General features: G+C 38.9%; 1 protein-coding gene across 7 annotated transcripts in view; it reads left to right on the top strand.

The window, feature by feature from the left end:
• Window positions 1-27,173, top strand: part of LOC124102272 (zinc finger ZZ-type and EF-hand domain-containing protein 1) — a gene marked incomplete at its 5' end in the record, with an annotated part of 68,079 nt that overhangs the window by 5,306 nt on the left and 35,600 nt on the right. For all 7 annotated transcript variants that reach the window (XR_009228108.1, XM_046458502.2, XM_046458501.2 and 4 more), the window contains 15 exon segments: window positions 791-861; window positions 1,980-2,094; window positions 6,010-6,169; window positions 7,338-7,459; window positions 7,555-7,677; window positions 9,196-9,362; window positions 9,446-9,527; window positions 10,321-10,522; window positions 11,774-11,922; window positions 13,615-13,855; window positions 17,799-17,878; window positions 20,237-20,330; window positions 21,069-21,531; window positions 22,452-22,616; window positions 26,660-26,779. Coding sequence is in view for 6 of the 7 variants with exons in the window: in XM_046458502.2 (XP_046314458.1) it covers window positions 791-861; window positions 1,980-2,094; window positions 6,010-6,169; window positions 7,338-7,459; window positions 7,555-7,677; window positions 9,196-9,362; window positions 9,446-9,527; window positions 10,321-10,522; window positions 11,774-11,922; window positions 13,615-13,855; window positions 17,799-17,878; window positions 20,237-20,330; window positions 21,069-21,531; window positions 22,452-22,616; window positions 26,660-26,779 (2,354 nt within the window).

The following is a 27,173-nucleotide window of genomic DNA, read 5'->3' as shown; positions in this document are numbered from 1 at the left end:
GAGAACATATGATCTCTAGAATGACATTGGTGTCTGTTAGCAATGCAGTCTTGTCTCTTTTGCCTTGCCCATCCCTTCAGACAGCAGCAATGAGGATTGTTTTTTTACCTTCTCATGCTGATGAATTGAATAGCACTGCTGACTTTTCACCATTCTAAATAGTTCTTTCTTTAGGTAATTATGTTTATTGTGACCTTATCTTAGCTCCCCACTGTGCTGTGCCAGGCAGGGCCCTGGGCTTAAATTCTCTGGAAATCCCTTGTCAGTGCCTTATATTGAAGAAAGTGTTCAGTACATTTATTTAAGAAAAAATAAAATTCCCCCAAAGTAGCCTGGTAGTCCCACCAGAAGGTCTATCTATTTCCTATTACTGACAGCATAGACTGTAAACGTACAAGACAAAGGAAAAGCTTTGATCCTGATTAAATACAGAAAGCTCATGAGAATTGCACTGTCTTTGCCTTTTGCTCTGGGGATGGCATTCCCAATGATAAAGAGTATATATCCCCTGGAGGTCCATTGTCTGAACATTTGTATCAGGCTTTTCTACAGGAAGGCTTACAGATGTTACCTTTGGCAGGGAACCAAAGTCACCTGCCATCTTTTGTGTGGATGGTTGGTTCTGCTGCTTCTTAGCACTGGACCAGGTTTTAGGTGGTTACTGTAATATGGTCCAGGCCCTGCTCTCCTCATACTATGGACCAGTGGGTGGTGGTATTTCATGCTTTTATAGGTCTTTGGAATGTCATGGGATAGATTTTTTTTGAATGTACACTTTCTGGTTTTGTAGAAGAATGTCACTGAGCAAGAGCACAAGCAGTCCCTGCAGCTCACTTTCCGTTCACTATGCACATATTTTAGGTAAGATCATACTTCAATTGTCAAATATTTCAGATCTCTGCAAAGTCATTTTCTTTAGCTATCCCCTCCTTCCATGTCATTTGGAGTAGTACTTTTCCTGCCCTACTAGAAAGCTCAATTTCTGGAGTGAATTATTACTAGGAACAAGGACGATTAAAATACTGGTTGAATTATAGCCTTGTCAAGAGCTTAGTCCAAGTTCCAATCATTATAAAATGAGTTAGAGTTGAACCTGCTGAAGGCTTCTTTGAGTTCTTCATTTTCTAAATAAGTTTTAAAGACAAAAACTAAAAAAGCCAAAGAAGTTGGGGTTCTGTACTCAAGTGTACAAACCCAATTACATTAAAACCAACTGTAAAAGCACAGAATTGTAGTTCACAGAAGAAAGGTTCCAGGAGGGGAGGCTTGGAGATTTGTAGTGTTTTGATTATCAAAGAAACGCAGCCCACAGGACCATTAGCTTCTTTGTTAATCAAAACACTACAAATATATATCTATAGATATATAAAATTTAGTTGTACATGGACAGGTACCTTTATTATTTATTTATCTTATTGAGGATTGAACTCAGTGCTTCACATGTGCTAGGCAAGCACTCATCCACTGAGCTATAGCCCCAGCCCCCAGGTATAGACTCTTGATGGAGGAAGAAAGCTAATAGCTCAAACACCTGCCTGCAAGTCAGACTGAGCCTGGTACGGATGCCTGACTTACAAGGCTAGCTATATAAAATGTTTCCAGAATCAAATAGCAAGGATGATGGAAGAGCCTGGGGCCATTATCTGAACAACATTTGAAGTAGGGAATCATTAGCCTGGATTGTCCAGTTAGCATTCATGAGGTCAGTATTTCTTTTTGGTGGCCAAGGTGATTTACTCATTAGACATATTCCTTAGGATCTTTTCTAAGGCCTGGAGGATTTCTGAGTCTGTGCTTACAGAAGGGTATGTGGACAGATAGTGGCACAGTCTTAGCTGGAATCATGGTTTATCTTCCTGATGCAGACTCTTTCCGTCCCATAGAACTGATACTGAAATCTTTCTGGGATTTTTTAAGACAGAAAACATGAAAATCCCCTTCTTGAAACCAGATATGGTGACTAATTTGTGTATTTTCAGTGATAAGGATCCAGGCGGCCTTCTACTTTTACCTGAGAAAAGTGACCTGGCTGACATGAACATCAGTGAAGTCCTGGCAGTCATGAACACCCTCCTCTCTGTTGCTGCTCGAGAGGTATCTCATGGCTTCCTCTCTCTCTTCTTTGCCTTGTGCTTTTAGGAACACATGATATGGTAGTCGCTATGCCTGTCCTTTAGCCCTTATCTACAGTATGACTTGATGATTACACATGAACACAGAGGTTTCCCAGCTAACCCCTATGAACAAGTAAGGGGACCTTTCCTTTCCTGTCCCCTGGTAGTCAGCAAGGAGTAAAAGCACAGATGTGCTTATTAAGACTTCTGTGAGGGGCTGGGGATGTGGCTCAAGCGGTAGCGTGCTTGCCTAGCATGTGTGTGGCTCAGGTTCAGTCCTCAGCACCACATACAACAAAGATGTTGTGTCCGCCGAAAACTAAAAATAAATAAATAAATATTAAAATTCTCTCTCTCTTAAAAAAAAAAAAAAAAAGAAGGGCAAAATTCATTGATGAGTTTATTTAAAAAAAAAAAAAAAGACTTCTGTGAAAAAAGAGGAATGGATTTGTAATCAAGGACCCTGATACTATCAGTGGTCAGCCCAACACGTAGTTATATATTTGTGATGTGAATTTTGTGGAAAACTGTTTTGACATTTAAAAAAAAACTGATTACTTAGTAAATTTGAAGACTAATCAAATCTGAAAATGTAGTCTCTTTTTCCCATATTAATGATATTTTTTAAACTTTGTACTTCTTTTTTTCATATGAAAGGTTTTGCTTCTCAAAATGTAGTTCATGCTCTTAATGATGGGAAGCACCAGGAATAGTGAAAAAAATAATAATTTCCAGGTCCTACCCCAAGCTACTGATTTGGAATGTCTAAAGATAGGTTTAAGAATGTGCATTTTTACCAAGCACTCCCAAGAGATTTGGAAAAGAGAGAAATGCTTTCCTAGGAGCCAAGAACTACCTCATAGGGCTAAATATAGGAACCAGAGAGAAGAGGTGTTATGGTAGGACAGTCCACACCATACCCTTGAGATATTTAATGATATGGATGTCAAGGCAACTTATCTGTTTCTTGTAACTGAACTTAGTGTCTTTAAATCTTTTATATTTTTGATAGTGCTTTACTGTTCTCAAGTTGCTGTTAGAGCCATGATTTTATTCATTCCTCACAGGCTGGAGCAATAGGCCAGTGAATAGTTATCTCCCTCCCACCACCACCAGTTCACTTATGGTGTCCTTAGAGAGCTTATAATCTGACTAGATTATCTGCCACAGTCACACTGATGCTGACTGTTATTTAGGCCTATTATTGCTTTAAATCCAGGGTTGGGATTTCACTATGGTGCCTATTTTCTTTAAGCTAACATTAATTCTTTATACCTGATTGGTTCTCTGTTTTCCACTGTCACATTAATTTTCTCTTATTTTCATTGTGCTTTCTGTCTTATTTCCAGACTCTTCTGCCTACCTCTTGTTTTCCTTCAAATTCTCATTCCAGCCTATTGCTCATCCTTACTTGTTCTCTGCTCTGATTTGCCATTCTCATCTCTATCTTTATTTTTACCATTTCCCACACCTTCTCTTTCTCTTGGAAGCTCACCTAAATTATACCTGTTACACAAACCCTTGAAACTTTATCTTAGCTCTTACCCTAACCAGTTCTTCCACTAAAGTCATATCATCAGTTCCATTGGGCAAAAAACCTCAGGGTTCCCACCTGGTATTCATAGATGCTGCTGAAACTTAGGCCATTGGACTCTAAGTCTTATCCTCTTTCCACTAAGCCACACTTGCTTTAAGATATATGTGGGGAAGCAAGGTGGCATTTGTCCAAGAGAATTTCCTCTAACTATTACCATATGGAGATCAAATACTTGTCCTTTTTTCTCCTCCACTCATCTGTGATACAGAGGTTACAGATATTATTGGACCTCATAGGCCAGAGATCACTGTAGCCATTAACAGAATTCCTTGAATTATCATTCATGGAGGCATTTATGGTTATGTTAAAGAGGTAGAATTAGTTTAGAGGAAAAATGTAAAGGTGATCCAAAGTATACCTAGCATGAAATTTTTCTGCTAAGTCTGTTAACTCAACGGTATCGCTGAATACCTGCTATGTATGAGACCCTGTTCTAGGCACAGCAGATACAGTGATGGCAGAGCCCAGTCTTGAGATCAGACAAATGTGTGATTAGACAATTCTGACCACATGGCAAGAACTGTCAGAAGGTGGGTATGGGGTCCTTGGGGGAGTCAGGGATTCATACCTCACCATGTCTGGTAGAGCTGAGAAAAGGCATTTTCGAGAAGATGGTGCTAAAGCTCTGCACAAGACCATGAATAAGGCTTAAGCAAGCAAAGAAGAACAGAATGGCACTGTAGATGGAGGGACTGGCACACACAGAAGCTTGTGACAAGGTGGGGAGGAGCAGGTGTTCAAAGAGCAGGAGTGATAATGGGTGGACGCTAAGCATGCTTAGTTCATAGTTCTGCCAGTGTTCAGATGTTGATACTGGTTGCACTCAGGGTAGTAGTCAGTGCTGGAGATTGTAATCAGTAAAAAACAAATGATAGTTGAAGTCTTAAATAGAGATAGTATCATGTCATCCATGTGTTTCTTGAGGCAATCTTACAGAGAAGGGGTAGAGTCTCAGGAAGAAATTCAGGAGAAACAGAAGCTTGGGGAGGAGACAGAGCTTCATAGGGGATAGAGGTCAAAGAGTCTCTGAGGTTCAGTGGGAAGGATTTGCTCGCGAGGTGGTAAATGGTGTCTGAGGGGAGTGGTATCCACAGAAGCAGCAGAGTGGGAGGGAAGGGGAAAGCAAAGCCTCAGAAGATAGAGGCAACTTCTAAAAATGAGGTAGATATATATGAGTATATATGACAAGGTGCCGTGGCCCACACCTATAATCCCAGCTATGTGGAGGCTGAGGTAGGAGGATCACAAGTTCAAGGCAAGCCTTAGCTTAACAAGACCCTTTCTCATAATAAGAAATAAAGATGAGTTAGGGTGAAGCTCAGTGATAGAGCACCCCTGGGTTCAATCTCCAGGACCCTCACATGCACATACACACACTCATGAAAGAGTGTGTGTGTGTGTGTGTACAGATGGCTTACAGAAACAACTCTCATTTAAGTATTAGAACATTACTAGTATCTTTGAAATCCCGTCCCCCCATCCCCATGTCTTTTCATGGCTCACCTTCCACTTTCCTCAACAGCTACAGCCACCATTCTGAAGTTTGTGTTCATCATTCCTTATTTTTCTTTTTCTTTGTAGTTATCCATACCCAATGTGTTTATTTTTCCTGATTTTGTCCTTTAACAGAATCATATGTGTACAATCTTTTTGTGGCATGTTTTGAGATTCATTCATGTTGATATATGTGTTGTCATATACTTTCCCTGGTGTGCAGTATTCCCTCCATAAACATGTCACACTTTTTTTTATCCATTTTTACTTTGGAGGGATTGTTGGGTTAGTTCCAGCTTGAGCCCGTGACAGTGCCAATACAAGCATACCTCATGATATTTATGTGTAAGAGTTTATCTCTAAAGGTCGGGTGATACTTCAAAGAAACTCCCAATAACAAAGATGGTGGTTAGAGAGCCATGGAAATATGAAGATTTATTTTAAGGTGAGAAAAATTTAACTGAAAGCTCACGAGAAGGAGCCAAAGAGAAAAGAAATTTCAAGATGTAAAACAGGGAAGAAATAAGCAGTGGGGTGGGTTCCTGAGCTGTGGAAGGAAATATCCCGTGGAGCAGAAAACATTGCTGTAAAGTTTCTGAAAATTGCAGGGCAAGAGAGGAGTTTTCATAATGCCATCTTTCTTGTTCACTTCTGGGTTGAAAACTCTTCTGAGACTATTCCCCATACAGGTAGTATTTTTTTTTTTTTTTTTTTGCTAGTAATAGCTGCTCCCATAGAGGGCCCTTGGCTGTATTCTTTGAGTAGCCTGCTTGGGACATTTTGTATTTGTCTGCTTCCTTGTAGTGTGAGCTGTTGATGCTCAGTGGGACCCAAGGGGAGGCTGGCTCTGTGCTCCTCTCCCTCTTCTGGTCTGTCCAAGGCAGCCTGCTCTCCTGGTGCTATCTGCAGCTAAAGGCAACTGACACAGCAGCCAAAGGCCTGGCCGTGGACCTTATCGAAAAATGTGAGTGTTGATATTAAATACACAAGAGCAGGTGTCTGGATTTAACTCTGCACAAAAACTTTCTCTTTTGTAACTCACACAGAGATGTACACTGGTTCTTTTTTTTTTTTTCACTAGGTTCTTTATTAGAGTTCAGATCTATGCTGGGTGCAGTGATGCACACCTATAATCCCAGCTACTTGGGAAGCTAAGCCAGGAGAATTACAAGTTTGAAGCCAGCTTCAGAAATTTGGCAAGACCCTCAGCACCTTAGTGAGACCCTGTCTCAAGATTAGAAATAAAAGGGGCTGGGGATGTTGCTCGGTGGTAGAACTCTACTGGATTCAATCCCCAGTGCCACAAGAACAAAAAACACAAAATAAAACCAAAAAACTGAATAGGGTAACTTTTGCCCTCTTAAAATAGAATTCTATAGTATGTCTTTTTGCTCAGAATTTCCTATTTGAATGTGGTATATGTCTTAGTATTTTTTTTTTGAGGAATTGGGTCATTCCATAACCTGACATTCTCTCTTCAGTCACACAGCACTCTTAGATGATGTCTCACTTGTCAGGATAGTCTGTCATCCATGGCTTAATCAAGTCATCTAAAAAAGAGTTTTGAGCTTTTAGCATCCAAGGTGTATGAATACTGCTGTGACCTCTGCCAGTCCTGAAGTATTCAAATTCATGTCCTGTAAACCCACAGAAAATTATATGAAACTAACAAGTTCTGAGAAATTGGGTGGGAAAAATTTGGTTTCATCAAACTTGCCCTGAGCAGCCATGGCATAAATGCTTAGGGTACTGAGTCCTATAATTGGAACCTGTTCCTTCAGATTGGTGCCCCTAATGCCTGGGCCCATTGTATACTAAAGGAAAAAAGGATGCTGAGAGCTGGGCCCACTGACAATGTAACTTCACTTATAAAAGTGATATCTCCACTTCATCAAAAACTAACAAAGACAGAAAACATCTCTTTAAAAGTAACCTTTTACTGAAATTTGCATTGCTTTCCCTTCCAGAGGAAAGCATTTGGATGGTGCTTGGTGGTCCCCTGGTCTTCTATTGTTGAGTCTTACACACACACACAGCTTCTGTGGTCCTCTCTGGCTTTGTTCTTGGTAACAACTAAGCAAGTGATATTCCCTCCGTATAAAATATTAACCGCTTTCTTTATGTTTTGATAGATGTGGCACAGTTTCTGGCAAGCATGAGAGTGATTTTGGAATCCCTTTTGTCACAGTATAGTGGGAAAACCATAGTAGAAAAATTATGTAATTCAGTGTTTTCGATGGCAGCTCGTCAACTGGTAAGAAAATGTAACAAGCAGAGTAGGGGTTGGTGATCAGTACCCCAGGCAGGGCCTGAGGTGGACACTGGGTGCCTTTGTTCATCTTTCTTTAGGTCATCTTCCTGTTGGACTTCTGCACTTTAGACATTTCACACTGCACACTCTTGAGAGAGTTCAGTACCCTAACAGAGCTATTGAAGAAGCTCTGCAGTGACCCTGAAGGAGGGCCAAATAAGGTAACTTGAGTGGGTGTTTGACCCTGTGTTGCTTCCTCTCAAAAGAGATGTGACCGTACTGAATGGAACATACCACTGACTATAGATCTTCACAAATAAGTTGCCTCTAGAAGGCAATTTTATTGGTGGTTTTTTTCAACAAAGAGAATAAATGGTGATCCAAGTTTATTTGTCATAGTCAGCATTAGAAAGGAGATACAAAGAGTAAATTATGCAATTATAACACAAAAGTTACATAAGATCCATATATGTGAATAATCATTGAAGTCTAGAAGAGAAAATGTATGTTGAAAGGCAAATTAGAACTAGGCCTAGTGGCACATGACTGTTTTCCTAGCAATTTAGAAGGCTGAAGCAGGAGGAGCACAAGTTTAAAGCATGCCTTGGTGATTTACGGAGACCCTAAGCAACATAGCAAGACCCTGTCTCAAAAATAAAAAGGGCAGGGGATGTGGCTCAATGATTAAGCACCCTCCGGTTCAATCCCCGGTACCCGCTGCCTCCCCAAAAAAAGGCAGGTTAGAAAGTCTGACATTTAAAAGAATTCTCTCTCTTACTTAATCTTATAGTACACGAAGTTTTTTCACAGTCTTATTTAAGTATCACAAAAACCCTTAGCAGTAGAAAGGGCATATACTTAATAGGTTTTTTAAAAAGCAAAGATTCAAAGAGAGATAGTGGTCTTAGATTTGCTGAGGTCCCAAGTAGGAATATGAGGCCTTTAAACTCTTAATTCAGTGTTCTTCCCCCACCCCACTGGAAATACATATTGTCAATGATTTGTAAGAAATAGTTCTGGCTAAGTGTGGTGGTGCATGCCTGTAATCCCAGCAGCTTAGGAGGCTGAGACAGGAGGATCACAAGTTCAAAGCCAGCAAAGCACTAAGCAATCAGAGAGACTCTGTCTCAAAAAATAGAGACCAGTTTTTGAGTCACAAAGAACGTGTTTACGACTGAAATGCTTCCTCCTCACATCTATTTGACCACACTGGCTAGGTATTTGGCTTAGTGGTTAAGTCCCCCTGGGTTCAATCACCAGTACCAAAAAAGAAATAGTTCTGGGCTGGGGATGTAGCTCAGTGGTAGAACACTTGGCTACATATGTGAGGCCTTGGGTTTGATCCAGGGCAAGTGCAAAAAAGATAAAGACTGATCCCAAAGTTCCTACAGTAGACTAAAAGCACATGTCTACCTTGCTGAATGATAGATATCTGTTGATCTCTGTTCAGATGGGAAGGTCAGGTGTCTTTTAGCTTGCATGACAGCGTGGGGCTGTCAAAGCTCATGTGCCTACAGCACTGATAGAGAAAGCCTATTGCGTATGGCTGGGTGTGGAGTGATGAATACTATCTTTTTTAAAAAATATTTTTTTAATTGTCAATGGACCTTTTATTTATTTATTTTTATGTGGTGCTGAGAATCGAACCTAGTGCTTCACACATGCTAGGCAAGCACTCCACCACTGAGCCACAACCCCAGCCCAAATACTGTCTTTTCTTGACTCACTTGTTTGCTTAGCTGGATGTAGAGACCTGGCAGCAAGAACAGCCTGTGGTTCTGCATACATGGACCAAAGAGTCTGCCCACAACTATGAAAATAACTGCCACGAGGTGTCTGTCTTTGTTAGCCCAGGGGCAACCTATTTTGAGGTGGAATTTGACGAAAGGTGTGAAACTGAAAAAAGGTAAGACTTACATGTTCTTTTCTCCCTAGCAATAATGGGTCAAAAACAAGAGAAGAAAAGTAATAAAGATTATGCTTTCACAGATATGATTACCTGGAATTTACTGATGCTAGAGGTGGGAAAACACGCTATGACACAAAAGTCGGCACTTACAAATGGCCTAAGGTGAGTGATATTCTTAGAAATAAATGAAACACTTCTGTAGCAATTCTGTCAACCCTTAGAGCAAGAGGTGTAATCTTTGAAGGGAAGCATTTATATTACACTTTAATAAAAGTAAGATTTGTATCAAAGTTGACAAACTACTATCTGTTGCCTGTTTTATAAATAAAAAAGATTTGAAACACAACCATTCCCTTTTATCTCTTATAGCCACTTTGGTACTGCTTTGGCAGGGTTGAATGATCACAACACGGATTGTGTGACCTGAAAAATCTAAAATATTGGCCACCTGCGTTCTTTATAGGAAAAGTTTACCAACCCCCAGACTCTTTCAGCATTGTCCAGAATAAATGAGGATCTGTCACTCTTGTCAAGGACGGACTGGTGGATCTGAATGAAGGCCCAGACCATGGTGAAAGCCAGGAGTCCAGTTCACAATTGGATCTGCTCTCTCTGGGTTGGAGATTAAGAGCTGCCCCAGGCTGTTGACCTTCTCTCTGCTCTCAGGGGTCTTGGCTGGCAGCAAAGGACTAAGCAGGTGTGATCACTGGCTGAGTAGGTAGTAGGCAGATGGGCATCTGAATTTAGAAAGCTAAGCAGTAGTTTTCTGCCAATTATGCTTTTTCATGAGTGTTGCAGTAAATTTTGTGTTTCAGTCACACCTTTGTACATTTCTCCTTCAGTAGTTGTGCACTTGTGGAAATAGAGACCAGTTTTTGAGTCACAAAGAACATGTTTACTACTGAAATGCTTCCTCCTCACTCTATTTGACCACATGACATTTGTCTGTCTCTAGAAAGTGACCTTTAAGGATGGTCCTCGGCTACAGTTCCTCTTTCACTCTGACAGCAGCAACAATGAGTGGGGCTACAAATTCACTGTCACTGCCTATGGCCTGCCTGATGTTGCTGTGTCTTGGGGGTTAGATTTACAACTCCTTGTCTCCCGACTGATGGGACGCCTCGCCTCCCAGTGCATGGCACTCAAGTCTACGTATCGTAAGTTCACAGCCCTGTCCCTTCCTTCTCCTTACAACTGTGTTTAAGAGCAAAACATGTACTCTCCCTTGTGGCATCTTCACATAAGATCAGGGCAAGGTATTGATAATATTCCGTTCAGTTTCCTTTAAACCAAGCCAGAATAAATTGTCCACTTGACATCATTGACATGAAATTTCTTTTTTTTTTTTGGTACTGGGCATTGAACCCAGGGGTGCTTAACCACTGAGCCACATCCCCTAAATAATAGGTATATTATTTAGAGACAGGGTTTTGCTAAGTAGTTTAGGGCCTTGCTAAGTTGCTGAACTTGTGATCCTCCTGCCACAGCCTCCTGAGCTGCTGGGATTATAGGTGTGCACCATCACTCCCGGCTGACATGAAGTTTTTTGACTCAGTCTTTGGCCCACATCACAACGGGTTTTGTGGATTCCCCCTATTGAAAGAGAACAAGAGAAAGAGGGAGATGGATTTTTTTAGCAACATCATAATAATGTATTTTTGGAGGTAGATTTAGGTATACTCCAACCAGAAGGCAGAAAAATAGAATAAATTAATTGTATATTGTTTGAGTAAATATTTATGTATAGATATAGATATGTGAGTATGGATTTGGTCAACTTGTTATTAAATTCAATTTATAGAACTTGTTATTAAATTCTTATAAGTAATAAAACTTATAGAATAAACCTTTCTAGTAAATTTATTTCTGTATGATCTCTTGAGTTTTTCCAATTATAAAAGTAAAAGCTCATAGAAAAATTACATACTGGAGAAAAATTGAAGAAAAGTAGAATCACCCTTACTCCTAACACCCAGAGATAACTATTATCAACATTTTTAAAATTCCACCTAATCTTTATTTCTGTGTCTATTTAGATCTATGGTGGGTATTTAATTATTTTTTTAATAAAATTAAGTTTATAAATTGTGAATGTTTTCCCATAATTAATATTCTTAAATGACCTCCTATTGTGTGCTAGAAGTAGTTTACATTTGGCTTTCAGTTTAGTAAACAGGTTAATCACTTCAAAGACACCTTGTAACTGAAGTTATCCCACAGAACAGCAGCATTTCAGGACTTGTGGTTTAGGTTAATCTATAATGTGTTTCTCGGAAATGTGAGTGAATTTCCTCTTAGGTTTTTTTGTTTTTTTTCTCTCTTTGTTTAACCCTTTTCTTTGTTAGTTCAAAGAATCTCAGTGTATTAAGGAAAAAATAGAACTCTCACAAGTCACCTTCTTTTTCCAGAGTTAGGAAGTAATATGGTAATACCACAGGCAAAAATGGCTTCAGTCCTGAACTCTCCTTTGTGGAAACCTGTCTTCAGGCATCAGATTTGTCCAGAGTTGGAATTAGAAGCAAGCTGGCCCACTCACCCACACCAGGATAGGAAGGAGGTATTTACTCTTCTGTCATCTTTACATCTGGGTGGAAACTGTTTACTAATGTCTTATCACCCCATTAAACTGTTAGTGCCTTGAGGCAGAAACTGTTCCTTGTTATTTGTTATCCCACTGTGTACCCCAGGGACCAGTCAGCAATGGGTGTTCAAAAATAAGGAATGACTCCAGTGAAATATAGTAGGTATTCAGTAAATCTTTCTTGATGGCATTATCAATCAAACAAGTGGAGTCTGTTTCTAGTGCCTACTGAGTCACACTTAAGAGTAAATGGTTTTTGCTATTCCTTTTGTTCTCCATACAGCTGTAGCACTTTATTTAACTGTTCATAATATTTTAAAAACTAAAAAATTTGCCCTCTGTTTCTACTTTCCATCTCTCCTTCCCTTTTTCTATTATTTCTCCTTCCTTCCTTCTTTCCCTCCCTTTCTTTCCCCTGCAAGTTATTCCATGGTCAATTGCCAAAGTCAGTAGCTCTTTCTCCATTTCTACTCTCCTTTATCTCCCTGTTAAATCAAACTCCTTCAGACCCTCTCTTTTTTTGATTCCATGATAGTCCACTGTCTTCTCTACATCCAACTCTCTGTGTGCCTCCTCCGTTGGCCTTTCTCATTCCTTCTTCTCTATAAGGTAGGCTATATTCAGGCTTCCTCCCCTTTTCTACCATCCACCAAAACTTTATTCTCTCTTTTCTCTTTAACTGTCCCATCTGTGGGAATAATTCCTTAATATCAGTTTCCAGCCCTCTTTTTTCTCCCAGACTCCAGTATCTTCTCCATATCTTCATCTTCCTGTTAGGCGTTTTCATTTTAATGTCCTGACTCCCATTAACTCTGAAGTAAAAAAACAGAATGTCTCCTTTACTAACTGCTCACTTCTGTTGTAGTCATTGTTTGCCCAGGCCCAGAGCCACTGCTCCCTCACATCCCCTTCATCCCTGCCCTGCTCTTGCCTTTCCTATCAGTCAGTTGCAAGCCCTGTAGATTCTTCCTTATGGTGTTCATCTCTGTCCTTTCCTCTGTCTCCATTTTTATCCAGGCCCTCATCACACCTGCATTATTACATTGGTACCTGCCAAGTTTTTTTTTTTTTTTTTTTTTTTTTTTAAATCACTGCATTATCTTGTCATTCCACTGCCAAGCACCATTAATGGCTCCCCGTTGCCCACAGGGTGAAGTCTAAACTCCTCAGTGTGACAGTCAAGGCTCTCTACAGTCTCCTTTCACCTTAACTATCTGACTCTAGTTCCCACCACTCCCCAGCTGAGACTTCAGGCCAGGTCAGTCTCCCCACTGACTCTTAACCTCTGCTAGTGGTTATATCCCTCAAGGCCAAGCCTTCCCATCCTTCAGGGTTCAGCCCTAATCCCAAGTCCTTCAGAGGCTTTCTTAATTACTTTAACCTGCCAGGAACTCCTTCCTTTGAGTTCTCAGCACTGGGTGTCCCCTTTAGGCATTTGGCACTGGATAATCTTTTGCTTTATGGTAGTGTTAGTTTTAATGCATTTAAGTTTTATTTTTATTTGCCTTTATTAACCCATATACATCTGTCTGGTCTCCCTAAAATAGATTTAAACTTCCTGAGAGTATGCACCATTTGTTTATACTTCTGCTTTATCTTAGTAGGTGCTCAGTAAATTTTACTTTTTGATGAATATTTCAAATGTGATTTTTTTTTTCTTGTTCCTAGGTTAAGAGCATTCCTGATGATCCCTGCCGCCATTTTCTCCTTGATTTTGCCCAGTCAGAGCCTGCTCAGAACTTCTGTGGGCCATATTCAGAACTTTTCAAAGGATTCATACAGGCATGTAGAAAACAGGCCCCAAAGACAGATATAGTTGCTGGTTCCACTATTGATCAAGCTGTGAACGCCACCTTTGCTGCTCTGGTGTATCGCACTCCAGACTTATATGAGAAGCTGCAAAAATATGGTAACTTATATTACAGGGAATATGTTTGATCTGAAGGCTAATTGCTAAGTTATAAGAAGCCTATCTTAAGGGAAAATTTAGAAATTCTAAAATGTTAACACATATCTACAACTGTAAACTTCATCTTGTTCTACTTTGTCAATCAAAAGATTCATGGCCAATTTATAGTTAGCAGATAGTTATGTGTGGCAAGTAGCCTTGAGTTTCTGAATTAGCAGATACTTTGTCTTTTTCCAGAATTCTCATGGAAAACTTCCAAGAAATTTAATAGAAAGAAACCTTAATGGTGTCGGTTCTGAAACTCAGAAGCTGCACTGCTCAGGTTAATTAGACAACCTTCCTGCACCTCTGTTTCCTCATCTGTAAAATTGGTTTAGAATTCCTTAGCTCCAACATTCTAGAAATTCCAATTAAAGCCACAGGTATTTAAGTTATTGACTGTGCTAATAACATGCTTGTAGAAGGAGGCAAATGAAGGTACTAACTCTTTCTCTAGACTTGCAGCTTCTCTGTGGCATGATCCCACCAGGCTGCCTCTGGTGGGATCTCTGTGGACAGCCTTCCCTTCACCATTTCTCTTCCTCACTTCCCTCAGGGCACCATCTCTGTGTGTTGTTCATATGTGCAGCTTACATCCTAACAGGATCCACACAGAAGATCTCTACTCTCTCTACATTCACACTTTTTCAGGGAAAAGCATTGCAAATCCTATGTAAAGATAAGGCTTACGGCTGGGGTTGTGGCTCAGCGGTAGAGCACTTGCCTAGCATGTGCAATGCCCTGGGTTTGATCCCCAGCACCACATAGAAATAAATAAATAAATAAAAGGTATTGTGTCCAACTACAACTAAAAATTAAATATTAAAAAAAAAAAAAAAGATAAGGCTTAGGCTTTTCCAAGGTGCTTGGCAAGGTATGTGTTCTTTCTGATGCAGATGAAATAAGTGAGAATAGATGCTTCCTTCCTTTAGAGTAGGTGATTGATTATTGCTCATGTTACTATAATTGATATTATCCCTGCAACATGTATTGCTTAGTTCTTTAGCTCTCACATTGCACTTTATTTCCTGATTGAGAAACTATCTCAATTACTTCTCAAATCTTAACATCTCCTTTAAAAAAGCCCACCACCTAAATAAAACTACATTGAAATGTGAGTAATGTATGGAAACAAATATCATATGGGAGAGTGTATCTTCACTAAGGAATGGGGAGAGGGACAAGGGAACCTGCATGGTTTTGAAGGAAAAAAGAAAACAATATATATTTTTGTGATCAAATGACAGTAAGAAAGCTGGACACTCCTTGTTACTTGAGGGACTTTTCAATAAATGTATAAAGGCCTGTGGGTTAAAAGCTGAGAAACAGAATGTTTCCTACTAGGGGGAAGTCAAACCATGTTCCATTCCACATATGTGTTTGTAGGAGAGAAACACACAATCAAATGTGGGAACTAGAAATAGCTGGCTGTATGTGGCTTGTTTCTAATCTGTCCTTGTTGAATGTGGCCCATTCAGTTCTTTGTGCATCTGCCTTTATGCTATAGATATCATAATAAAGACTATTCGTGAGTTCTTTAAAACTGAGCTACATTGAGAATGCTTTTTGTCTAAAAATTGGGTTAGAAATGTAAGAGAGGAGTTTTTCAACTTGAACATACACTGCATGAGGTCAGTGACCATGTCTTTTTCTCAGCATTGTATTCACAGTGCCTAATGTAGAACCCAGCACATGCTAGGGCTTCATAAAATGTTTATTGTATTGAACATGGATGCAACAGAAAGCTTCATACTGTTTTATTGTATTGTATTTTGCTTTATGAGAGGGACAGGCCTCTTAGGTCTTGAAAAAAATTTTTTTTTCAAATTATAAAAAAAATACTCATGTAGAGACTGAAAAAGTCTAGAAACGTTTAAAATAATTATGAACTTGTTGTACACAGTGCCACACACCTGTAATCCTAGTGACTTAGGAGGGTACGGCAAAAGGATCGCAAATTCAAAGCCAGCTTCAGCAACTTAGTGAGACTCGATCTGAAAATAAACCATAAGAGGACTAGGGATGAATCTCCTTGTTAGAGTACCCCTGGGTTCAATCTCCAGGTTCAATTTCTACTTCTGAAAAAAAAAAAAAAATTATGAACTACAATCTCACTATTTAGAAAACACCTCTATTAACTTTTTTCTATATATTAAACTGAAACTGACCTTTTATCTAGGTGTTTTATGTTTGTATATGTCCATCCATGTTATTGATTGATTGATATCTCAATAATAATTTTAAAAATTAAATTATTTTATTATTATTATTATTATTATTATTATTATTATTATTATTTTTAGTTGTAGATGGATACAATACCTTTATATATTTACTCACTTATTTTTATGTGGTGATCAGGAGCAAACCCAGTGCCTCACACATGCTAGGCAAGTGTTCTATCACTGAACCACAACCCCAGCCCAGTAATTATTTTTTTACTCAGTTTTTGTTTTGTTTTTATTTTTGAGACAGTGTCTCACTGTTGCCTGGCCTAGTTTGGAACTCACTGGCTCAAGTGATCTTCCTCATGAATAGCTGGGACTACAGGTTTACACTATTATGACTGGCTTTCCTCAGTTTTAATTTTTAATGTTTTAGGATTGAACCCAGTACTTTTTTTTTTTTTTTTTAGTTCTGCCATATTTTATTTTTTTTTAATTTTTTTTTTTAATTTTTTATTGTTGGTTGTTCAAAACATTACAAATTTCTTGACATATCATATTCCACACTTTGATTCAAGTGGGTTATGAACTCCCACCTTCACCCCATACACTGATTGCAGAATCACATCAGTTACACATCCATTGATTTACATATTGCCATACTAGTGTCTGTTGTGCTCCGCTGCCTTTCCCATCCTCCACCATCCCCCCTCCCCACCTCTCCCCTCCCCTCCCCTCCTCTCTCTCTACCCCCTCCACTGTATAACCCTGAGGGTCTCCTTCCATTACCGTGCAATTTCCCTTCTCTCTCCCTTTCCCTCCCACCTCTCATCCCTGTTAAATGTTAATCTTCTTCTCCTGCTCTTCATCCCTACTCTGATCTTAGTTACTCTCCTTATATCAAAGAAGACATTTGGCATTTGTTTTTTAGGGATTGGCTAGCTTCACTTAGCATAATCTGCTCTAATGCCATCCATTTCCCTGCAAATTCTATGATTTTGTCATTTTTTAATGCAGAGTAATACTCCATTGTGTATAAATGCCACATTTTTTTAATCCATTCGTCTATTGAAGGGCATCTAGGTTGGTTCCACAGTCTTGCTATTGTGAATTGTGCTGCTATGAACATCGATGTAGCAGTGTCCCTGTAGCATGCTCTTTTTAGGTCTTTAGGGAATAGACCAAGAAGGGGAATAGCTGGGTCAAATGGTGGCTCCATTCCCAGCTTTCCAAGAAATCTCCATACTGCTTTCCAAATTGGCTGCACCAATCTGCAGTCCCACCAGCAATGTACAAGTGTACCCTTTTCCCCACATCCTCGCCAGCACTTGTTGTTGTTTGACTTCATAATGGCTGCCAATCTTACTGGAGTGAGATTGAACCCAGTACTTTGCACATGATAAGCAAGCATTCCACCACCGAGTTACTCCCCTGACCTGATATTTTAAAGATTTTACTTTAGGTATTTTTTTATATTTTATTCACTTTGAGTAGTATTTCTATTTCAAAAATTATTAGTTTGTACGAAGTTAGTTTGAAATAACACAGAGAACCCATCCAAGTATTTGTGGCTTAATCGATGATTTTTCCCCTCAAGTCTCTCTTACCACCCCTAATGCATGAGTGTCAGGAGGATTTCTTCTGTATTTTAAAAGGTTCAGAAAATATTTTGTGTTTAAAGCTACAGTAGTGAATTGAGTAAACTGAATGTAATCACTTTGTCTCTCTTCCTTCCCTAGTAAACAGCCGGGGCAAGGTAGCCCTGAGTGAAGAGTTTGCACAGGTGTATTCTTTGGCGGATGGGATTCGAATATGGATGGTAAGATTTTCCTTCCCATGAGATTTTGATATATTTTAGGTTTTCCTACCATGATATCATGGCAATAAGTAAGTAGGCCTTTTCTCAAGAATATAATTTGAGGAATATTTTTAAACTAAAGTTCGGCTATATGAATATAAATAAAATAATTTAGAACCCTTGAAATCATAATTTATGGGGCAGGATATTGGCCAAATTATATTGTTATATTGTATACATATGCCAATATTTAACAACAAATCCCACCACTACGTACAACAATAATGCACCAATAAAAAATGTGGAGGAAAAAAAAGAAATCGTAATTTGGTGATTGTTGAAAATATTGAGTAAATGGGGTTTAGTTGAGCCCTCTTTACATCTTTTAGTAACCCTAGAGGCTACTCCATAGATCTTAGACCAGAAGGAAAAGGATTGCTTTATATACTCAGCATCCATTGACAGTTTTAGGCAGGGGAGAGGCCTCGGGTCTGCATCTTAGAAAAATGGTTCTGTAGCATTGTGTAACAGCAGTAACATGGAAGAACCAGCTGTCCATCAGTAGGAAAAAGTGACAAGATATACTGAATATTATATTATTACAAAATACTACATTATAATAATATATAATGATGTAATATTATATTACAATGAAAGTGAATGAAAAGAGCCACATGTATCACCATGGATAACTCTCACAGACTTGATGAACAAAAAAGCAAATTGCAAAAGGATGCAGAAGTGTGGAAATCCTTGTAAGATCCTAATTCAAACCAAATCTGTGTGTTACACCTATAAGTATGTAGTTAAAACTTTTTATAAATTCATAAAAAAGATAAACACTAAATTGTTTTTATTTCTTAGGCATGGAGATGAGTACCTATATATTAGTGTTATTATTCCTTACATATTTGCATGCATCTTAAATATTATGTTGTAATTGAGAAAAAAAAATCTTTGAGTAGAGGATAGATAATGAAATTGAAAGCAGAAGACTTAATTGCAGTAATTAGATGAGGATGGCTTTTGCAACTGAGGAGATAAAATCCACAGGGCTTTGTGATTGATGTGAGTGGTGAACAGGAAGAAGGAATTTAGAGTAGTCCCAGGTTTCTGGTGGTGATTTGGTGGATGATAGAAGTGTTGACCAAGCATTAGTCTTAGATCTGAGAGTGAGGAGGTAAGTTCAGTTTAGAACCTGTTGAGTGTAAAAACATCTAGGTTATCTAAGACATCTACCTGGAGAGTTCATTAAAGAACCTAAATGGATGATGCTTCACAGAAATGTCAAGGCAGAGATAAAGAAAACTTTAAATAATTTGTAATAAGTTCTTTATTTTGTTTTGTTTTTAAATATGAATTTATCTAGGAACAGACAGCCTTGGACAGAATACACAGTGACTAGAACATTGGTTAGTGCCCAATATATCCTGAATAGATAGAAACCAAAGTGAACAGAATCTGACATAAGAAACTAAAAGGCATTGTTTTCAGAATGGTGGGAAGAGATTCAGAAGAGTATGCTGACAGAGAAACCAAGGCAATATAGTAAAGTTTAAAGAAAGAAGTATTTAGGAAAGTCAGACACCATGGACAATTTATGTAAAAAGGATTTGGCAATTGACAAGGCACATTGTAGGTTATGCTCCTGGGTTAGCCTAGAACAGACTGTCCATAGTTGAACAACATATCAACCTTCTCTTTGGTACCTTGACACCTCATACATCACACATGGCCTTCTACCTTAGCTTTCAGCATTGTGGCTCATGGTGTGACCATTGCCTGGACTATAACTAAAATCACCATTCTCTACCTAGAAGTCTCAGCAGCACTTAGGGGTTTCTTCTCATTCAAGATAGAATGGATCAAATTTTGTCTAAGTCAGATGTGGTGGCATACACTTGTAATCCCAGCTACTCAGGAGGCTGGGGCAGGAGGATCAGTTGAGTCCAAGGATTTGAGGTTAGCCTGGGCAATATAGTGAGAGCCCATCTCAAAAATGAAATTTTTTTGGTCCAAGCTTGACCCTTAATTTCTCTAGACCTCAGCTTCTTTGTACTAGTAAGCTTTAACTATAGGCATCTCCTATACTAATGTTTTAGATTTTTTTAACTAATAAAGTCATGTATATAAAATCCTCCTAAATAACACGTACTTGAAAAGAAGGTAGTTTTGCAGATATACCTTTAGACAATTTCAAAGCCTGGAAGACTTTCAGAACATACAAAAACAGCTCAGCCCTGTGTCCTCAGCAGCTGAATAACAGCTGTAAAGTCCTCTGTGCTCTTCAATGCTGTGTGCCTTTGAAGTACTTCAGTGTAACTGCCCTTGACACCCTATCTGGACAGCTTAATTTTGTGGCTCAAATCCTCTCCCCAGTTAGAGATGAAACAGAAGTCCCTGATGAGCCTGGGGAGCGAGGCAGAAGAAAAACACAGTTTGGAAGCGACTGAGGCAAATCCAGAGAGCCTGGGTGAGTGTGCCACTGCCAGCTGTGGTCATCCGACCTTCAGTTTTCTTTTCAGAACTTTGAGAACCAGCACCCTACCTTCGGGTTACGCTAGTTGAGGCCACGTAGACCAAAAGTAATAAAGTTACTAAATGTTGTTTCCTAATACTTGTCACTAATGGAGAAAATGCCAGAGAGGAATAAGTATTTATTGACATGCTCTAAAGTGGAACATGTTTCTGATTACTTGCCTTGTCAGCCTCAGCAACTTTGTGAGACCCTGTATGAAAATGAAACATTGCCTAGCATGCAGGGCCCTGAGTTCCACCCCTAGTACTGTATATGCACAAAACAAATATGCTGAAGTTTTTACAGGTGAAAAAGTCTGATCCCTAGGATGTACATGGAAATAATTCAGGGAATGGGAGCCAGTGGGGGTGGGGGAAACAAGATTGGCTATGAGTTAATAATTACTAAAGCTGGATAATAGATATATTGAGAGGTTCTTACACTGTTCTCTATATGTTTGAAATGTTCACCATGAAACTATTCCAATATAGTCCTGGAAAGATCTTGGTTTTATATAAGGAGATAAAATTTGTTTCTATTCCATCAGTACATGTGTATATCACAGTATTAACGAAGGTATTTCTTGCCCTACATCAGAAAGTTTAAATAGATTATTTTCTCTCTGAAAGTAGGCAATATATTTAATTTTAATTTTTTGTTCATTACCATTCTTGTTTTATTTGTTTCATTTAGCAAAAGAGTGTATTCAGAAAAGTCTTCTATTACTAAAATTTTTGCCCATGGCTAAAAGTTCAAAAGAAAGCAGTGACAAGGTGGTGACTGCTGATGAAACTGATCATCTCCAGCCACTTGACAGGCGCCAGAGGACAAGCTCTGTGGTCGAAGAGCATTTCCAAGCCTCAGCGTCACCCACTGAAACAGCAGCCCCAACTGTAGGAGACAAGAGTCCTGGCTTGGAGATCCCACCAAAGTTGCCACCCAGCAGTGGCCCTCCCACTGCAGAACCTTCTACAGCTGAAGAGCCCTCATCACCTTCCACACCTACCCGGCGGCCCCCCTTCACTCGAGGGCGACTCCGGCTGCTCTCCTTCAGATCCATGGAGGAGGCCAGACCAGTGCCCACAGTGAAAGAGAAATACCCAGTTTTAAAGGATGTCATGGACTTCATTAAAGATCAGTCAATCTCTCATGAGAGGTGAGCCAATCATTCCTTCCTAGTATTCTGTCTTTTCAAGACACAGGTACCCAGTATAGTCAAAGGCTTAAAGTTCATGTTAAAAAGAACAGATAATATTTAGGATAAACCAAGTCTTATTTTGAATATTCAAGAAAAATTTTTAATTTTTTTCTTTATGAGTATTTTTTTTTTCACTTAAAACTTGGACATTATACTATTTGTAAAATGTAGCCCAGCAATGTATCATTAGGATTTAAAAAAAAAAAAAAGACGAAGCATTTCTTTTGGTAGCTGCCACTTAAAATTTTGTCTTATTTTAACCCTGGGGGAAATTTAGAATTTAATGTTTTCTGACAAAATTACTTGCCATAGACCTACCTCTTTGAAAGTATGATGGGTTTGAAGTTACTGAGGAATTTCTTATGCTAAGAATGAAAGCTTTGTCTCTTCAGGGAAGTAAAGACGTTAGAGTTCCTTTTGAATTATTTAATTTTAAAAGTAAGTTGTTGGGCTGAGCATGGTGGCGCTCACCTGTAATTCCAGCTATTCGGAAGGCTGAGGCAGGAGGATCACAAGTTCAAAAGCCAGCCTCAGCAGTGGTGACACTCTAAGCAACTCAATGAGACCCTGTCTCTAAATAAAGTACAAAATAGGGCTGGAGATATGACTCAGTGGTTGAGTGCCCCGGAATTTAATCCTTGGTACTAAAAAAATAGAGTTGTTGGGTTTCTGCAGTTAATGTGTACTAATTTGTAATGCTGAGTGATGACCTAACATAGCAAACAGATATTGATACTGTTCATGCATGTTATTTCTAATCCTCACAATAGTCTCTCCTTTTCATTCAAATGGCTTCAGAACTTGGGTGGGGGATACATTTTCTTTCCACCCCAGTTCAGGAGTTTTCTGGGCATTCCTGACTTGAATTCTTTCTCTAGTGTTGTAAAGGTTCTTTCCTTGAGGAAAGCCCAAGCCCAGAGCATCCTGGAAGTCCTGAGGATAATTCAGTACTGTACAGAGTCTCTTGGGCAGCCTCACTGCTTCCATCCACCATATATACTTTTCCTGTTGGAACTCCTGACCTGTCAGAAAGATTTTACCAAGTAAGTACAAATGCTGAATCTGCAAGGAGACCAAGCAGCGGTCATTGTAAAGAAGTCCTAATTGTCTTCTCTAATGAATAACTGTCATTTCTATTTGGGAGTCTTAAGTTATATTTTTGCTGAATTTATTTTCTCATTCTAAGGAAAAATGGGTTATATCATTTTAGAAAGTACCAGGAACATGTTCAATCTTCCTGATGACTTACCACCTTTATTTTATTAGAGTCAGAATTGTATTCCTTGTGTATCCATACTGTCATTCAGCCCCTGGCAGCTTTGAGCTAAATGTAATGCTCATTTACAGTAATGATATTAACCTATCTCTCAAGGTGGTTCTAGCCTTTGCTTGATAAATAATTTTTTGAGTGTCTACCCCTCTAAGCATTGTATATAATAATGGGCAAGGCAGACAAGGTTCTAATGGAGCTTATTCTCTACTAAAGAGCAAGAGAGAGCATTTTAAAATAAATACATAAATAAATATCATGCCAGGGGCGCTGGGGTTGTGGTTCAGCAATAGAGTGCTCACCTAGCATGTGCAAGGCACTGGGTTCAATCCTTAGCACCACATAAAAACAATAAATAAAATTAAGGTATTGTTTCCAATTATAACCAAATATATATGTATATATATAAATGCCAGGTACAGTGGCACTCACCTGTAATCCCAGCTACTCAAGAGTCTGATGCAGAAGGATTATAAGTTTGATGCCAGCTTGAGCAACTTCACAAGAGTCTCTTTCTCAAAATAAAATAAAAGAGCCAGGTGCAGTGGCGCACGCCTGTAATCCCAGCAGTATGGGAGGCTGAGGCAGCAAGTTCTAGCCAGCCTAAGCAACTTAGCGAGGCCCTAAGCAATTCAATAAAACTCTGTTTCTAAATAAAATATAAAAAAAGAGGACTGGGGTTGTGGCTCAGCGGTAGAATGCTCACCTAGCATGTGCGAGGCCCTGGATTCAATCCTCAGCACCACATAAAAATAAATAAATAAAATAAAGGTATTGTGTTCAACTACAACTAAAAAATAAATATTAAAATTTTTTTTAAAAAAAAGGGGGCTGGGATTGTGGCTCAGCGGTAGAGGGCTCAGCCGCCTAGCGCATGCAAGGTGCTGGGTTCAATCCTCAGCACCACATAAAAATAAATAAAGATATTGTGTCCATATTTAAAAAATCTTTAAAAACTTTTTTTAAAAAATATATTAAAAAAAGGCTGGAGGTGTAGCTCAATGGTTAAGCACCCCTGGGTTCAATCCCTGGTACCAAAATAATACTAATAATAATAATAGAATGATCTGGGAATATAGTTCAGTGGTGGAGCATTTGCTTAGCATGTGTGAGGCCCTGAGTTCAATCCCCAGGACCAGGAGGATTGAAAAAAAAAATAAAGAATCAGATAGTGATATTGCTATGTGGTGATTTAATACAGAGTTACGCACTTTGGGTAGTCAGGTTAAAGCAGACTGAGGAGACGACATGTAAACCAAAAGATGATTCACCAGCTGAGGTCAGGAGAAAGATGTAGAAGGAACAGTACAAAGGTTCTAGGAATTAATTCACATAACAGCATGGCTGAGTGAAAGGGGAAATGGCGTAAGGCAAGGTCAGAAAGTTAGGCAGGACTCTGATCACACCAAGATGTGTGAATTTTATACTGAGTTATAGATGGAAAAAACCATTGAAGATTTTGAAGCCCAGGAGAAGCACACTTTGATTTATAAAAGATACCTCTAGCCACTGTGTGAAAAGAGTGGAAATAAGAAAAGCAGTTAGGATAATAGTAGTTATTATAGGACACTATTGTGTCCTAAGCAGACAAGGAATGGTGATGGTTTGAACTGTGGAGTGCTGCTAGAAATAGAGAAAAAGGACGACCTTCAGGATAGATTTTGGAGGTGGAATTGTCAGACTTATCTGTAGGTTAGACAGAAAGGGTGAATGAAAGGTAGGAATCACGGGAAAAGAAACTCTTAGGATTTCTCCCGGAGCAACCAGGTGCATGGTGATGTATTTTACAGAGGAAGAGAATATGAAAGAAATGGATAGGGCAAGAATAAAAAGTTTTGTTTTGACCATGTTGTTTGAACCACTTCTTTGATATCCAGATGATATCGGGAAGACCGGGATTAGAGTTAGAAGTCCTGGAAAAAAGTCAGGATGAGGGATAGAATTCAATTGTCATCCGCTATAGATGGTTTTTAAAACCAAGAGACCAGATGAGACCTAGAAAGAGGGCAGAGAAAGACAATAAGGAGCCCAGGATTGAGCCTTTATATAGGAATCTTTATTTAGAAATCAAACAGAGGAAGAGGAGGCAGCTAATGTTATCAAAAGGGCCCTTGAGATATATTAGAAACTTAGGGATGGTGGTGCCATAGATGCCAAGAGAAGAATGTTTCTCCAAAGACAAGAATGGTCAACTGTAGGGCTGGGGTTGTAGCTTAGTGGTAGAGCTCTTGCCTAGCATGTGTTGAGGCACTGGGTTTGATTCTCAGCATTGCATATAAATAAATAAATTTTAAAAATAAAGGTCCATTGACATTTAAAAAAAAAGAAAGAAAAGAAAGAATGGTCAGCTGTGTCAAATGCTGGTGCAAGAAGTGAGATAAAAACACACTGTATTTGGCAAAAATCCTAGTGGACCCAGGGGGCTGAAAGCCCAGTTGGACTGGATTGAAAGAGAATGGGGGTGATATGAGGCAAAAACAGACTAAAGACAATTAGTTCAAAAATTTTGAACTTAGAAGGGAGCAGAGAAGGGGGGATGTGGGACAACTAAGGATTTTATTTTGTTTTGATTTTTTGTGGTGCTGGGGATTGAGCACATGCTCTACCATGAGCTACACTCCCAGCATTGCCACTGAGGTGTTAGAATGCTTTTGAATATTGATGGGAATGAATCAGCAGGAGGGGAAGCCAATGTAGGGGAAGTGGGGATAGTCTGCAGTAGCAGCTGTGGAGTTGATTTTGGCTTTGCACAGAATCAGGGTAGCTTTGTGATAGCAGAAAGAAACAGGATAGACAGACAGTTCAGTGCAGATGCAAGTTGGTTGCTAAATTGGTGGTACAAAGATGAGGGATTTCCTTTGATCACTTATGTTTTTTTAAAGTAAAATGTGAGGATAGTCATCAAAAAATGGAGGGTTGAGAAGGCTGTTTAAGGAGAAGCAAGAAGGTTCTAGATGATATGAAAATTGAGAAAATCAGTCTATGAGACTGCCTTATAATATTTCTAAGTGCTTATTTGAGAATTACAGTCATGAATTTAAAGTGACACTGGTCCACTTGTTTATGTGACCTAGCTACATACAGCAGTTTTGATACAAGTATAAAATTTCTCAGCAAGCAGATGGAAGTAGAAGGAAGCCAGAGAGTTGGCATGGGCCAGGGCTCATTTGGAATTGAAGAAGAGATTGTGTGAGAGTCCACAGTAAGACAGCAGGATGAGAGGTTGTAGGCAGAGTTGCATGCTCTGAAGTCAGCCATCATTTGATGACAGTGTCAAGGAAATGACCATCAACTTGGGATGGCTAAGGGCATGGAAGAGAAGATCCTTGGCAATGAAGGTGGCAGAGGGTTTGAGAGAAAAAGGAATAGTGGTATCACTCCTAGGGATGTTGAAGTCACTAAGATAAAAAGGATGAAGGTAGAAAAGCCAGTGACCTTAGTACTAAAGTCATCAAGGGAGGCAGAAGGGTGGGCATGATTATGTGGAGATTATTAAATGAGATAATTTGTGAAAAATACTTAACAAAGTATCTGGCACTCAAGGAGTGGGGGGGAGGCATGGTTTTTTTATTAATAAAATAAAAGAAAGATGAATAGTTAATCATCTCCAAACTTCTGTGAGGTAGCTCTTGACCTGGTCAATTTGACTCACTTGCTGTTTTCTCCATTACTTTCTAAAATTATTACTCCTGTTATCATTTAAGTTTCAGCACCACTTTGTTCAGCGTGCTGCTTCTGGGCTCTTTCATGTAAGGAATAGGATTATTAAATAAAAGCTGTCTTGGCAATTAAGTCCATGGTTTCCTTTCTTTCTAGTTACTTTGGACACTTGGAAGGCTGTGGTGCTGATCTACACAAAGAAATTCGAGACACTTACTATCAACTTGTTATGTTTTTGGTCAAAGCAATTAAAGGATTTAATAGCATAAATGACAGGTACTGGATGACTTTTTAACTTCTAGAGGAAAAAAATGTATTTTTTTCTGCAAAGTTGAAAAGAAAGGATAAGATAAAAATAGCCTCTAATCTTATCATTTAGAACTATTCATTAATGTTAATTTATTAGTATATTTTTTGCTAGTCTTTTTTCTGTTTGATATGTACATTAAGTATGAGTTTTGTTTTATCTAGGAGTTTTATAACCTATTATTTTTAGTTTTTGATGTATTATTTGTAGTTTTAAAACTTGAGTATAAAACTATTTTTCAGTATCCTCCTTACTAAGTGGTTTAGATATAAACCTTAAGTCATATGTCTCTTCTGTAAATCTAAATTGCATAACTTTAGCTAGTTTGGGGTGGCCCAATTTGCTGACCTTTACTGCTCAGCC

This window comes from Marmota monax, unplaced genomic scaffold (assembly GCF_021218885.2).
Source record: "Marmota monax isolate L192 unplaced genomic scaffold, Marmota_monax_Labrador192_F-V1.1 WCK01_AAM20220418_F8-fsc00949, whole genome shotgun sequence".
NCBI lineage: Eukaryota > Metazoa > Chordata > Mammalia > Rodentia > Sciuridae > Marmota > Marmota monax.
Note: the sequence above shows the minus strand (reverse complement) of the source record. Positions and strands in the feature narration are given on the sequence as shown.